Raw genomic sequence first — 15,576 nt, forward strand, 5'->3', positions numbered from 1 at the left:
AGAATCACTCCGATTCAGTTTCGGTTTCTGGCTACATTTGCATACAAATGCAAGCTGGATTAAAATCAGAATTCGATATGCCACAAGCCGCAGATACACAGACACACACGCTCGCTGGGAACTGGTTTCCCAACAATATTTTACTGCTCAAGACATTTCGACATTGTTGTCAAGAAAGGGCCAAAAGGGGAAAGGAGAGGCCCGGCCAGGCCAGGACAGACTTACCCAACTTCTTCAATTACAATTTGATTTGCAAATGACACAGAGCAGGGAAACATGGCAAGAAATTGAAGTGGGAAACTTTGCGAGTCAAGAGTTGTATTGCCGAAGGCTGGAGTGGAAGGTGGAGTGCAGAGTGGATCTGAAATGTGACAAGTCGGGTTAAAAAAGTTAAAAGGTATTAAATGTTTTTTAAAGGTTTCAACTGATTAAAAATGATAAAGGTCCTCGCGCCCAGGAACTCCATGAAAAGTGAACTGATATAAACGCTAGAACGACTCTTCGGGCAATTGAGTTCTTTAAGAGCCGGAATCTTTTTTCATAGCTCCCGGCAATAAAATGTTGCAACATTAAAAGGGCGGTGCACATAAATAAAAAAATCGCTGAGTAAAAAATTGGGTTAAAAATTAACTACACCAAATTTAAATCAACTGTGGAAGGGTGGAGGCAGCAGGCAGTATTCAGCAGGCAGCAGGCATGAGCAAGAGCTGGTTGCCTGTCAGCGAATCCTTCCAAACCTTCGGCTATGGCCGCCGGGAGCCGTAAAAAATCGACTCGCTGGGCAGGCTGAATACGGCCGGAGGGCCTGCCTGCCTGCCTGGCAGCCGTAAATAAAGCGCCGCAAACATTAATAACTCCCATTGGGTGTGTTAACAAGCAATGACCAAAGAGGGCCGAAACCCGGCAGGCAGGGATTTCGGATTCGTTTTTGCTGTCCCTCCCAGCCCTCTCCACTCCAGCTGCCTCCTGCTTCCACCCCAGTCGCTCCACAACCCATCGTCAGCGTGCATAAATTGCAGTAAAAATGGCGCAAAAATTTTACATTTTGTGGCTGTTGTGAAAAACGATGTGCAACAAAAAGAGTACAGCATAAAGTGACGGGCGAAAATAAGTAACAAGTAACTGAGAAGCTCGCAGGCAAGTAAAAATTGCGCATACGCCAGGTGCGCCAGCCTGTGTAAAATGCTTGAGTGATGGGATGCCCATGCCCACAGCCAGCGTCAGAGCCAAAACCCGAGGAGAAGAGGAACCAGAGAGCAGGAAGAAGGGCAATGCATGTAAGACAATCATTTTGACAGGCACTCCGCCGTATTCATCCCCGGGACTACGGGCTGCCTACTCCGTACTCCGGACGCCGGCTTTCGTTCCGTGTTACTCATTGGGCCGTCGCTTGCCTGGCTGCTTTCTGATTACTATGCACTTTGATACTTATCTTTAATTGAGGTAACATTCTGCACGGCACGGCAGCGGAGAGCCGCACACAAAAGTCTCGTCTGCCACGCCACGTCGAGCACACTTTTCATATCCTTCGCACTCGTATCCTTCGGCTGTCAGGATCTGCCTTTGGCCAAGACTTGAGCGGGGTTGCTTCGAAAAGGTCGGCCACAGATCTGGTTGCGGTAAACCAAAATTCTCAGAGATAAGTAGGCAATTTCATATTGTATTACACTTTGTTTGCGACTAAGGGAACTTAAATTTTTGTATAAAATTATTTATAAACAGTATTTGAATTTTATAATTGATCTAAGCAGGATAGAAAAGCAGGATAGTATTACTCCGAAAATATCTAGGCAAGTTGCTTCTAGTTTTCATAATCCAAAGCATTCATATACAGACCCTTTCATGTCTATATCTCTATTGATTCCTATCCTTGCCAAAATTGCCTTCAATGATATGTACTTTTAAATGGTACTATTAACATAAATAACTTATGAAACCGAACTATGGATATTCAGAAGGAAACGCAGAATAATTAAAACCATTATTAATTAATAATTCGTTTAACCAATGCCCCATAAACAGGCCGCATTCAGAGACAAACAGCTCACGAATCGGACAAATCAATTAATTTAAACTCCCTTGATCCGACCCCGGTGTATTTATGCGTCGACCCCTTTCAATATTTAACCACTGGCCGCAGGAGTAGCTCAACTTTGTTTCAATTAATCGTTAACCCTTTCAGCTGGCGGTATTCATGGGAGTTCGACGTTTGCTGCTGCTGCGGTTGCCCAGCGCTTGCTTTATAAATATTTAAGACCATTAAACAGACAACACGACGGAGCAGAGCGGAGCGGAGCGAGCCACATACGCATATACCCATTACAAACAACTCACACAATGCAAAGTACACATATGCATACTTAATCCTGGCCACATACACACAGATGGCCAGGACTAAGCGTTTTATGGCCCTTTGCCATTGTTGCCGCAGAGCTGAGCCGTAGTTTTGCGGCAAGGAGTTCCAACTCCAGAGTCCGGACATCGGACTGTGGACTCTGGGACTTCGGACTGGCTGTAGTCGTAATCGTCATCGTTATCGTTATCGTGTGTACCTGGCTCCAATTGTTTCACGGCTGTGTCTGCCATGTCTGCGGCGGATGCCAAGGCTAATTTTGCGTAAAATGAGAGCTCGGATGATTCATTATGGGCCCCCAGAGGTCCAGGTCAGAGTGCCAGTGCCTGTGTATGTGCATATATGCAAATGAGCGCCGAGGAACAAGGACTCCACTGCACCCGCACAGCGAATCAATCATAGATTGTCAACGACAACGATTCGCCCTAGTCGGTGGCGTATACGTGATATGCTCACTCCCCGTAAGCCGGTGGCGTATACGTGATATTTCCACACCAGCCACAGCGGCCAGGCCCCGCGGTGCCATAATTGATTTATTGTTCCGAAATTAATTCTGTCCCAGTGCATTAATATTTATTGCTCAAGTTATCCAATTGTTCAGCGTACAATCGGCACCTTGACCTTTCGCCTGTCAGCGGAATCTGTCATGAATCCGCTTTCTGAATAATTTCCATTCACCCATTTCGGATTTGCCCGCAGCCCTTTTTGTCCACCCTCGAATGGTTGCTATGAATAAATGAGCTGGCTGGGTTGGCTGGGCTGACTGAGCTGCCCGAGCGGGCCGAGTACAAAAGCCTGGCTAACGAGTCCGTGCAAACAATCTGCCAGAGGTAGTCGTCGTAGTCGTCCCACACCTGTATTTGCTGTTTTATAAAAGCAATACGCATATGCCAATGCCTGGTGCTCTGGTATTTGCATTCACTTTTCTGCAGTGTTTGCCAGTGAGTGGAGTGAAGCCCCCCATATCCCTTTGTACCCCACAAACGCTCTCTAAAAGGAGCTTCTGGCAGCTCTTTAAGTTCTGCGGTCCGTTCCTGCGTCCTTGTTACTGGCTGCTGCCTTTGGGGGATCTGGTGGATGGATCCTGACGATGGTAAACAACCGAAACCGAAATTCATGGAGAAGTTGCTGGTACTGTTACTGGTACTGGTACTGGGAGCTGTTGCTGTTGCTCCGCCAGCTCCTCGAAATGAGCATTGACTGATGGCATTACAGGTGGCCATTGAATGCATTTTCCAACCAAGGGCATTTCCTCCACAGGCAGCCTTGAATTTCCTTTCCCCGGCTTCGGTTTTTGTGGCAGAATTCCATTTCGGCTGGCATGGCTTGCTTCTGGCATTCGAGCCGAGCTGCTGCTGCAAATACTTGACTCAATTACCAAAGAAATGTGGACGAGGGGGGTATTTTTACATATCTTTGGTTCTTGTAAATATTTTTGAGCGACTTGGTCATCTCCTTAATAATGCTTCAATTCCCTGGCATTCCCCAGCTATTTTCGATGTTGAAATGTATATCCTATCAAGCCACCACCCACCAGCCATTAGCCACCCACTCATCCCCTTCACTATTCGTAAATGGGAAAGTTTATGAGCTGCGCCATTTGGGAGTCAGTTTAGATTGTTGTTTGTTTGTTCAGTTTGCTGTTATTTTCCCTTTTTGTTTCCCCAGCTAGATTCCTTTTAGGCGGAAATGAAATTTTTGCAGTTTTACAATTTTGCTCAGGCCGTTGTTGTTTTTGTCGTTGGGACGCAAAAGGGTTCCATGTTTCAGTGGTGAGTGGTGGCTGGTGGCTGGTGAGGGTTAAGTGGTAGGGTAGGGGGCTATAAAAGCTTTTTGCTTTTGCCATTTTACAAATGCTGACGACGAAGTCATAGAAAGTCGTCGTCGCGTCGAGTAATTAGAAAATTAACCCCAGCCAGCAGGCCATAAATGAAAATGAAACAACAACTAGCTAAGCAAATAACAAAAAAACACAAAATAGGAAAGCACCCAGTACTGCCACTCCACATGGTCCCTACTAGGCAAGCCAGCCAGGCGAAGGCCACTTAAGTGACTCTATTTTTTTTCCGTGCAAGGGAACAGGGCATGCTATAAAAAAAATAAATAAAGCATTCTAAAGGGGGTTGTGTCATCGCTCTAATTAAAGTGCGCTAAAACGTGTTAAGGTGCAGTTTGGCGGAATTTATGGGTTTCCTTTTCTTCTATTTGTACCGAAACAGTGGATTATGTCGCATTATGGAAGAACATCGCCATCTCCAGCCCCATCCCACCAACTGTGTCCACTTCATTTTGGAGACACCTAATTTTTCTCATTATTTATTTTCATCTTTTTCATTTGCAGGGCTGGCCATGGGCTACCAAAGGCAATCCGTAAACAATAACCACAACAATGCCGAGTCGAAGCCCACGCACTCCCCGCCCTCGCACTATCCTCACGGCCACAAATGGAACGAGCCCTACTTTGATCTCACGATGCCCAGGAACATCACATCGCTGGTGGGAAAGTCGGCGTATCTCGGCTGCCGAGTCAAGCATCTGGGCAATAAGACGGTAAGTCCGAGGGGATGATGTCCCCAAAACACTACACTGGAGGAGAAGAGATAATATGTATCTTTGCTCCTTGGGATGATGGTGAGGTCCTGGAATTACACAAGTTAATATAACTTTTCCCCCAGTGCCCCAGTGACCGAAAAAAAGACAAGGCCCGGAAACATTTTGTATTAATAATCTTGATTTTTATTTACATTTAATAAACAAAGATAGAGGGCTGGCAGCTCCCCCTGGCAGACAGCAAGTGTGGCGAATGTGTCACCAAATATCCACTTAGATGGCCAACACTGGCCGAGTCGGGTTATTAAATTTGCTGCCAGTTTATTATGTAATACGTGACAGCAGACGCCACACATGCCGGCCACTTGCTTAGGCTTGTTTTACTTTTTTATTTGTCTTTTTTCGGATTTGTGCCGTCACTTGATCTGCTCGACCCAATTAAAGTCGCCCTTTGGCAGTTGTTGGCCGCTCCTCAAAGTGTTGCATTTCAGCAATCAAAATTAAATTGGTTGCCATAACAAAAAAAAAAAGTAGATACGGCGCTGGAGGGGTGTACGTTGTCTGGTCTCAATTTTCCGCAGACACAATGCGGAAATATTTTGCACGCATTTGCCAAATTTCCCGCCCGACTCCGATGGGAAAGTTTGCAGGTGTTGGCAGCCAGGCCCGATTCGTTGATTACGTTAAGCGATTTGGCCACACACGGCCGAGGATGGGGTCATACTCGTAGATTTCCTCATGGCCAAATCCGCTTCCGCAATCAGTAAACTACACACACGTCCCCTAGTTAACAAAGCTGGCCAGAACGGTCGGTTTTTGGCCAACACTAAATTTATGGCCCGGCTAAAGTTTGCTTTTATTCTTTTTTGGCTTTTTCCTCGGTTTTAGTTGGTTTTATATTTTTTGTTGGCCTCTGTCCTTCTTTTTTTTTGTATTTTTCTGCTGTTATTGCAGAATTAGGTAGGCAGAGGGGCAGGAAAGTGTAACTGCACAGATGGATGCCACACAGTTGGCTGAGTTTACTCCGACTGTCTGCCAGTCCGGTCGTGTGTCCCTCTGTTCACTTGTCCGCCCGGGCTTGTCTTTTTTCTAGAGGTTATTGGTTAGACAGTTAGCCGCATAAACAAGGAGCCTACCCGACAGCCTCCCTCCCGATAACCTGGCCAAAAAACAAAAAAATTTGTATCAAATGTAGAGGGCAATGTCGAGTGAATGTCGCTCTGAAGGGCCAGGCAGTGGGCAGGGAATACTGGGAGCGCCGAGGGGTATCATTTTCCGGGTCTGTCATGCGTTTCGCACACTAATTCCAAGTCGTATGAAAATTTGGTCTGAGAGTTGCATAAATTTTGCGGTTCTTTAAAGTGCCCCTGGTCATCTTGCAGGTTGCCTGGATTCGACACCGCGACCTGCACATCCTTACGGTGGGCACCTACACTTATACGACGGACCAGCGCTTCCAAACCTCCTATCACCGGGACATCGACGAGTGGACCCTGCAGATCAAATGGGCCCAGCAGAGGGATGCCGGGGTCTACGAATGTCAGATATCCACACAACCAGTGCGAAGTTACTCCGTCAACCTGAACATTGTGGGTAAGTACACTGGAGAAAATCAAGGATACTGAGGGTGTGGTAGATATCAGGTCTTGGTACTAGAATTCATACTTTTATTTTTTATTTCTACTTATTATATTTTTTGAGCTTATGTTAAAGTTTGTTTGGCTATGGAAATTTTTGTTCAAGGCCTCCACTTTGTAATTTAAACGCGAAAAAATTCCGAGGCAGACGAGAAACGTTTTGTTTGGGGAATTCCAAGAGTTTTTGTATCGTTTTTGCATGTTCATGCAATTTGCAAGAGTGTAAATTATGCACACTTGGCAATCGTCACAACAGGATATAAAAACAGGACGCGACCTCGCCGGTAAATATGACACAGGAATTTTTTCCGAACCAAAAAAAAAACAAGGAATTCTCATGGAGAGATTGATGGAGTGAAGGGACCCGTAAGGAAGCACCGGGCTCAACGGATATTGGCAACCCACCAGCCAAAAAAACCCCAAATATATATTTTCAGGAATTAAGGTGTAGACAACGCAGGAAATAAACTGGTCCCCTTAAATCCTGGGGCCACCAAGCGTATTTATTCACTCTGCTTGAAATATTTTTATAGGTTTTTTCCAAAAAACAAACCACGCGCCATAATGGAAATAGCCAGAATAACAAATCGGAATTCGTGTTTGGAAAGCTAATTTAATGGCATAAAACTTTAAATTTGTTTTCTTAAAATAATAGCCAACAAATTGGGAATGAATAATAGAGCAGACGGCAGTGGCAGTGGAGGCTTAAACCAATAATTATAATGGCTTGTTTTATTCTATTTCTGTTTAGCCCATTTTAGCTAATTGATTTTAGTTGGGCTTTTATTATAATTATATCCGTTTTTCCTATTTTTGTTTCACCATTTGTTTGTTTTCTGTTTCTTTTGTTTATGTTTTTGTGATATCCATCGATGTGCGAAGACCTGATTGACGCCGAAACCAGCAATGTGATGCAGCAGTACTATAACGACGACGCCTTCTATATAGCCGCCGATCGGGTCTACCAGTCCAGCGATGATGAGTTCGCGGGCATGTTCGGGCCCATACAGACAGTTGCCGGTTAGTTAAGCTGTCGTTGGGTTGAAACGAGTTCCCAGCACATCCTGTGGAGTATCAGTGAAGGATTTTTTTGGCCAAGTGACAAGTCTAACCGCAGGGAGATTCACAAAAATAAAATGGGGAAAGCAAAGGGGAAGTGAGAGATGTGCTCGAGAGCTGCCATGCATGAATATTATTTTTTTAATATTTTACAACATTCTTCATGGGTAGAGTCAAGTGGCGGGGCGGAGGGATGCCCAGGGCAAGCACTTTTCTGGCTCATGACGAACAAATTGCTTTCCAACAAGCTTTTACCCACTAACTTTGCCAGCTTGTTTCGGTTACTCCACCCATTATTTTCTACCTTTTTTGCAATTTCTCGGTGGGTCTGACCCTGGCGAAACTTCTAATTGTGGAAGAATATAAAATATAAAAAAGTACAAGCTACAATTACTAATATTTATTTCTAAATTTACATTATAAGCTACAGTTTCTAACAAAATCACAAATGAAATTTGTTGGAAAAGAACTGAAACGCACCACTGTTCACTCCTCTCAGATTGGCAAAGTGTTTCCCACATTTAATTATACCCATAGCCTTTGCAATATTTATTTTTTCCGGAGATGCTGCCACTTAGTCATTCAGGGGCAGGGTTTTGCAGAGACTTGGGTAAGCACCACTGTGTCCATGGGGACAGAAGCTGGCATTGAACTTCCCGACATCGTACAGACTACTTCCTTCCGGAGCTCCGGCGCTGTAGTAGCAGACGAGCACAAAGTGGATGTTCCACAAGTCGTAGTCCTTGCCAGCGGCACAGCCCATGTAGGCGGCCTTGTCGTTGATAATGTTCCTGATGGCATAGCCCGCCGATTCGTAGCTGGTGTCCCGCAAGTCGTACACCTCGTCCATCCACTCCTCCGTGAGAATGGTCATCTGGCGGACATTCGACTCGGCGACGAGGGGTCTGGGGTAGATGTCCTCCGCAAAGTTTGATTTCGGATCCGGAAAGTCGTCGGTGGCCACACACGGCTGTCCGGGGAGGTCCGCCAGACAGGTTTTCAAGTGATACTCGGCCAGGATAGCCAAATAGGGCTCCCACATCAGCTCTGGCATATTTCTGGCCTCCGGCATATACTCGAGCGCTCCACTGGCCACATCCTCGCGGTATTTGTTGTGCATGGCCAGCAAATAGCGGCGAAACTTTCCGATATTCACCAGGCTGTTGAAGCGCAAGCACCTCTTGTCGAAAACCTATGGAAGTTCCTTACTTAAAGTAGTTATTAAAATGGATGGATATTTTCTTTACCATGGTGTTGTTGCATCCTATGTGTTCTGTACCCTGGCACGAGGCAATCTTACAAAAATCAATGGCCTGACTAAAATCTAACACAAAAAGAACGAGAATAAGCCTAAGCCCCTGCATTTCTGGTTTACTTCTAAAGGTTCTCAGTAAAATGTACTTTTCCTATTTATGTTTTCCTATATTTGAGCATACATATGTTGTAATAGATGGACCCAAGAAAAGTGACAATTAATTCAAAGCATCCTTGTTGGAAGAAAAGCATAGATTGTCCTTAAAATTTCTTCTTTAATGAATTCTCCTCATTTTCTGGTTCAAAAATCCTCTCAAAAACATAACAAAATTGAGCCGTTACCCATTTTAGAATCACTTTCAACTTTGTGCAGCCTTGTCCTTTGACTTTAGGAAAACTTTTCACTCTCCCCGGCAGTCTGACGGCTGGTAATCGATTATTTAACGTGCTGACTTTGACTGGCAGAGCATTTCCCACTACGGGCCACTATGGAAATTTCCGACAATGCCAAAGCTGGACCGGACTGGCCAAAAGGCCAGTGAGTGGGCGGTCATGGGGTGAATGGGAACTTGTCACTGGGTATTTGGGCGCAGCCGATGTGCTGGAAATTGGGAAAACAAACCATTTTGGAATTTCACAACTCGACAGAGACGAGATGTTGATTAGGCAACGTAACCGATTGATTAGCAGAGCTCGGACATTTTTGCCGAGCGGAAAGTGGATCCCTAAAGGGGGCCCTGGATATATATTGCATAATGAATCACCTTCCATTTTCCATTTTCTGTTCGCAGTGCCAACGGCCACCATTTTGGGCGGACCCGATCTGTATGTGGACAAGGGCAGCACCATAAATCTCACTTGCATTATCAAGTTCAGTCCGGAGCCACCGACCCATATCTTCTGGTATCATCAGGACAAGGTAAATATCGGCGAACTCTCTTAAAATCAATGTACAGACTAGCGAGCAAAAATATAAAAAAAAAAAACAACAGAGCTCAAAGGGCGAGGGGAAAATCCAATTTAAGGTTTTCCTTTTTGGTGCCAAATTATCTTGCAATAATTGAGTTTGTGCGCAGTAAAAAGTCGCGAAAAAAGCAGAGAAGGGGCGGGGCCAGGACCCTCCCAGCCAATTGCTGCAGGATAAACGTTTTTAACTTTTATGAGCTCTGGGCTGGCGCCTCTCTGAAGTGTGTGTGTGTTTGTGCTTAAGTGTTCGTGTGAGTTTGCTCGCGTTTGTTTACGCGTCGTATACGCAACGTATTTAATTTTGGCTTTTATGATTATGAGAAAACATGCTTTTGCATTTAGCTTAGCCTGTCCCAGGTCCTGTTGGGGCAAAAAGCGCTTTTAATGCCATACCACCTCCTCTTATCATGCCACGATTTTTTCTTTCCCCACCAGGTACTCAGCGAGGAGACCTCCGGCGGCCGTTTGAAATTCAAGACCGTCAAGTCGGAGGAGACCAAATCCATTTTGCTCATTTACGATGCCGACCTTCTGCACTCCGGCAAATACTCTTGCTATCCATCGAATACCGAAATAGCCAGCATCCGCGTCCACGTCCTGCAGGGTAAGTACTACACAGTCCTTCCACTTTCAGTTTCAGGTTCAGGGATCCTTTTGAGTTTCGGATTTTCCGGGGAATGCTTTAAAAAGAAGGCCGCCTTAATTGGATGCTCAAGTTTGATTATGTGAATGATACATTCATGCATTTGCTTGACCTCGATTTGTATGCATTAGACTTGCATCCCGCTCGCTCTTTGTTGGGCAAACTTTTGCGCAATTTATGAACTGCGGCACACACAGAAGTACACTCGAAAAAATAACAGTTTCATAAAGAAATCTAATGGTAGTGTTACCTATCTGTACCTTTAAATTTTATAAAATAGTCCTTCTGTTTCATACTTTTAGTTTTTGTTAGTACCTCTTTTATTTCTCCATGTAATAACCTTTTTGTGGACAAACTGCAAATTGTTAGTCATTCTTGTCAAATCTCATGTCATTTGTGAAGGTCCCCTTGTCCCTCTACCCTCTATGCTATCTCACAGCTCACCCTCTATTTTCCATTTTCCGGCAGGAGAGCGACCCGAAGCCATGCAAACGAACGCGGCGCCGGCGGCCGTCGCCCTGGCCAGTTGGTCCTGTCACTTTGGTAAGGACACGCAGGCGGTCAGGGTAATTAGCACAATGGTGGCGGCACTTGTATTGTTGGAGGCCTGCTCCTCGATGCTCCTGCAGGGTGCTGGAGGAGGCGTCGGCGGCGGTGGCGGCGGAGGGAATCAAGGAGCGAGCAAGGAGGAACATGGCAAGCGGGAAAAGCTGGAAAAGCTGCCACCAAGTAACCCTGCTCTCGACCCAAAGGAAGCCTGCGGCCACGTCAATACTGGCAGCCGGAATGCACGGTGATAAATTAATGTCGCCCAGTTGGAATTCCACCGCCGATGCAGCCCCTAAATGCAAGAGAAGAAATGATTTATGGCAAACAGCACAGGACGAGAAGCAGTAGCTGGATCTGAGGCCAATGAGAAAAATCAGGAGGAGCAGGAGGAAGCCGGGAAAGGAGAAATGAGAAAGGAGGAACAGCGTCGCGTTGAGCTGCATGTAATACCTTTAAAAAACCAACTAATTATGCTAATGATGCTGCTGCTCCTTGTAACTTGTAACTTGTAGCTTATAAGTAAGTGTGTCTCTAATTAAGTGGGCTGGGGATTAGTTAGTTAGGCGAAAATCAGAGCCATGTACATAAACTTCTCACGTAAATTGCCAGCACCCTAGCGAACTTAGCTAAATGGAAAGAGTTTTGAACGAATCATCAAGTTAGAGAACTATAATCATGTGGTTTGCTTATAGAGCCATGCCTAGTTGGTTAAATATTGAAGCGTATATGCAAGGCGATGTGTCGGAGAGTCCTCGAGCGCCCAAGACAAAGGCTAAGTGCCTCAAGGGCTATCCGGTGCACTCCTCAATAGATTAGGATTTCAAAGTAGTGCAAGTTTACTCAGATTGTTGTAAATATTAACAGAGTTATCCTGTGTGTGCGTGTTAACATTTTATTTCGGTTCTCCTGTATAAACTAGACCTTAAGCCTTGTATATATTTAGTATTTAAACGAAGAATAGCCATGTTTCGATGTGAAGTTCTCCGAACGGTTCCTAAACTGAACAAAACTTGCATGTCTATTTCTGTGTCGGTAATCCAGTAATGGCAACATGGAGAATTCATGAGAAATTCCTGCCAAAAACTCACTTCGGTTTGAAGTGCGACTTCCCGGTCTAACAATTTATTTAAAAGAATTTTACCAAGTCATGTGGGCAGTTCCTGTTCCCATTGCTGAATGGGTTCAATGCTCCATTCTGGCCAAACTCTCCAAGTCCAGTGAAATTTAGAGCTACCATTTCAGCATGTCCGGTTGCATTTTTACCCCTTTTCCTCGGCTAAGGACAGAGCTGGCAAGTCACTTTTCACTCTTGTCAACAAAATATTTGCATTTCCATTTGCCTGGCGAGCTATTTGTTGGGGCTGGGCTGGGCTTGTCTTGAAGGACTTCGCAGGCAAGGCACGCCAAGGAGGAGTCCTTCTTCGTGCTGTCCCACATTTAAAAATGTATCGCCATTGTCCGGAGTCCCTAGTCCGTTATCCTCCGGAGCCATTGAGAACCTATGGCCCGTAAGCGGGTTGAATTAACTGATCAAAATTGTAAATAAACCTACATATACCATATGAATAAACTATAAACTGTACTCAAGTATTTATGTGGTAGTCATACATAACGTACGTACATACATTCAGAAGACACTTTCTCACATAAGTATGCACACTGCGCGGAAAAAGGGTTACATACATATAAATAAATATTAAAAATGTAAGCCGAACGCATGCAAAATTAGACGCGACATGTAAATGAATGTTTAATGGGTAAATTAAAATGTTGCTATAAAAGGGAAAAACTGGCAAAAACAAAACACAAATATCCATGAAAATAATTGCAAATTAAGCAAAAAAAATAATATATATTATAAGCATTAAAAGAGGAAAAATAGCGAGTAATACCATAATAACAAAACCCAAAAGCCGAAAACGGAAACAAAAACAAAACTCTGTTGACTTTTGTTGCAAACAAAATGGCAACGTATTATAAAGATTATAAAATTGTTTTTAATTTTTAAGCGCGTAGCCACGTAAATATGGAAATCGGTATGAAAAATTTCAATAAAGTTTTTTTAGTTATTACCATCAAATGATAAATATGTATAACAAAAAGCTTCCGTACTTTTCTTTGATTTTTGGGGCATGGGAGTCGGTGGGTTGGTTTTTCGCTGTGATTTTGGTTTTTGGGTATTTTTGGGCTTCCTGCGTGTGATGAAAAACTGGGGGCCACATGCTGAGCGAATCCCGGCAAGATTTATGCAAATATTTTCCATTGCCATTCATGCATTTAGCCTGGGAATTTTAATGGGCCACACGCACACCCTGACAATGGAATTTTTCGGTTGGAGTTTTTCGGCCCCCGGGAGATTGCAAGTTTTCTTCACTTTTTTGCCTGGGAGGATGGTTGGCGCTTTCCATTTTCCATTTTCAGCCTAATAAAGCCGCAATGCAAAGACAGGAAAGGCAGAAGGAAGAAGAATGGGCATTAAGTGCCTGCCAGCTGTCCCTACGATCCTGGAGACTAGAGGCGCAGGCCATGTGTGGCTGGCAGGACTCTGTTTGCGCTTTGGTAAGACATCAAAAGCCGTTAACATAAAAGTTTATTATATGACAAGTAAGTGTATGTATGTGTATCTCTATCTCTCTCAATGTGTGTGTGTGTTGGCACAGCCAAATAACGGTAATATCATGCCAAAAAGTTTAATAGCGCACAACGCGTCAACCCAGCCCCACAGCTCACTTCCCAACCCACTCTTTCCGCCTTTGCCCGCCCTGACCCGTCAAGCCGAATTGAGTGGAAATCGTAAGGAGCGTCTAAGGCGCATAAGGCACATGAAGCGGAAAGTTTCCCCGCTCCGCCGGAAAGAAAGTATTACCCGGAATGATGACGACGATGATTGGAATACTCTGGTTCTGTGGGGCAATGCGAAATAGATGGACTGCCCCGGCCAAGTTGTCTCTACACATTGGTTACTCTTTTAAAAAGGCTAAAATAGTAATAATAAAAAAGGCTAATAGTAATAATAAATTGGCTTGAATAAATAAAAATGAAACCATTCTAGCTTTTATTTGTATAAAATTTTTATTCATTTTGGGGTAAGAAGCTGAATCCTCTAAAAAATTCAGCCACCTAGCAAGACGCCACTCCTGTGGAAAAGTGGCAAAAAAATATATCCGAGGCAATTGTCGGATATTACCTTTAATTGCACATAGCTCAGGTCACAGATGTGGGCCGTGGAGCAGATGAAAGGCGGAATGCCGGGGGAATGTGGCTCGCAGTTGGGTCCAGAGAACGGCAATCGTCGCCGGAGAATATAAATTATCATCATTGTGACATTTTCATTTGTCAACGTAATTTTCTTTGTGTCGCATTCCAGTGCCGCCTAAAAGCACACGGCACACCCTGTGCTACCCAGTCCTGCCAGGATCACAGTTAACATTAAAAAAAAGGCCGGCAAAAAGTCTGGCAATTTGGCAAGGAATTTCACTTCACTTTGACTGGCAGAACGGCGGGAGGAAAAAAAAATGTGGAAAGAACATCGAGCAAACACAGACACGTTTGCCTTTTATGTTCTGTCCTCGGGTGGCCAAGATGTGAAGGTCCTTATTATTGCCGCGTACATTTTTAATGTGAAAATATGATTTGATTTTATTTGGCCCCGGCATACATTTGTTTGTCTGCAGCACAAGTTGCAATTTAAATTCGCATATTGAACATAAATCAGATGTCTAAGGCTTCAAATGCTAAACAAGTCTGTTTGTGTGTGCTGTTCTGTGCCTTTGCGAAAATCCAGTACATAATTTATTGACATGGCCAGAGCCATGTCGGGGATTGCCGAATATTGTCCTCCAGCTGCCAAGTGGAATACTGAACATTATTTTACAGATCCCCCGCCTCATCCCCAATTTGTGGCATTTTCGGCGTGTTTGTGGCATTGTCAAAGTGAATGCCAATGGCGTCCTTCTTTGATGGCCGATTTCAAATGCAGCTCAGCATTTAGCCCATTAAACTTGCCATTCTGATGCTGATTTAAGTTCAATTTTTTATCCTTGTTAAATGCACTCCTCCCGAGGGCTTCTCATTGTCCTTCAAGAATCGCTTTAACTTCTCTACAAGTTTCCCTGTTGAACTTCCCTAAAGTTTTGTTTGCTCACTTAAAGCCAACTTTACAACTTTTTCTCGAGGAGTCTAATGAGTTGAAAACAACACTTCCTTCACCCTCATTAGTGCCAGCATCCACTGTTATTAATATGTATAATTATTTCAGCATTCTTTTTAATAATTCTCTTATGAAAAAGTGGGTAGAATAAGCGCAGAAGAACAAAATTTGTTGGCTATATTGTTTACACATGTAATGAAATTTCTGCGGTTATTCGGGCGATAAGGTGGGGGCCAACAAGGGGGCGTTCCCATGGCAATTATTTTGGCGCCAGTTTTTCAGCCAAATTTCTCATTTTTGGCCTTTAAAAATACCAAATTAATTATATTTCACGCCGCGTTGTCGACGGCAACCCAACGGCAAAAAATAGAAAATGTGCTTCGGCTCATAATTAAATTTCGCATTGTGTGTGCGA

General features: G+C 44.2%; 2 protein-coding genes across 7 annotated transcripts in view; one reads left to right on the forward strand and one right to left on the reverse strand.

The window, feature by feature from the left end:
- The window catches only part of LOC6506479 (zwei Ig domain protein zig-8), a 37,463-nt gene extending 24,357 nt beyond the window's left edge, over positions 1-13,106 (forward strand). For 3 of the 6 annotated variants that reach the window (XM_001957760.4, XM_044714431.1, XM_044714432.1), the window contains exons 3-8: positions 4,695-4,903; positions 6,286-6,496; positions 7,423-7,560; positions 9,645-9,772; positions 10,255-10,423; positions 10,931-13,106. In XM_001957760.4, the coding sequence (XP_001957796.2) occupies positions 4,695-4,903; positions 6,286-6,496; positions 7,423-7,560; positions 9,645-9,772; positions 10,255-10,423; positions 10,931-11,259 (1,184 nt within the window). In that variant the 3' untranslated portion in view covers positions 11,260-13,106. Of the gene's footprint in view, positions 1-4,694; positions 4,904-5,839; positions 6,183-6,285; positions 6,497-7,422; positions 7,880-9,644; positions 9,773-10,254; positions 10,424-10,930 lie in introns of those variants that run through there. The other 3 variants (XM_044714433.1, XM_014909302.3, XM_032454052.2) reach the window with 3 other exon arrangements.
- Positions 7,985-9,078, reverse strand: LOC6493459 (antigen 5 like allergen Cul n 1). Its single transcript, XM_001957761.4, has 2 exons — positions 8,847-9,078; positions 7,985-8,791 (listed from the first exon to the last, which is right to left on the reverse strand). Exons 1-2 carry the CDS (start codon positions 8,961-8,963, stop codon positions 8,174-8,176), a joined length of 735 nt encoding a protein of 244 aa, XP_001957797.2. The 5' UTR covers positions 8,964-9,078; the 3' UTR covers positions 7,985-8,173.
- Positions 13,107-15,576: the final 2,470 nt, after the last annotated feature.

This window comes from Drosophila ananassae, chromosome 2R, assembly GCF_017639315.1.
Source record: "Drosophila ananassae strain 14024-0371.13 chromosome 2R, ASM1763931v2, whole genome shotgun sequence".
NCBI classification, from domain to species: domain Eukaryota; kingdom Metazoa; phylum Arthropoda; class Insecta; order Diptera; family Drosophilidae; genus Drosophila; species Drosophila ananassae.

Bases quoted from the DNA above. Each gene is read 5' to 3' on its own strand.
- LOC6493459 (XM_001957761.4), bottom strand. From the start codon at position 8,963: ATGCAGGGGCTTAGGCTTATTCTCGTTCTTTTTGTGTTAGATTTTAGT. The intron at 8,792-8,846 runs GTAAAGAAAATA...GAACTTCCATAG, and splicing joins TAGGATGCAACAACACCATG to GTTTTCGACAAGAGGTGCTT.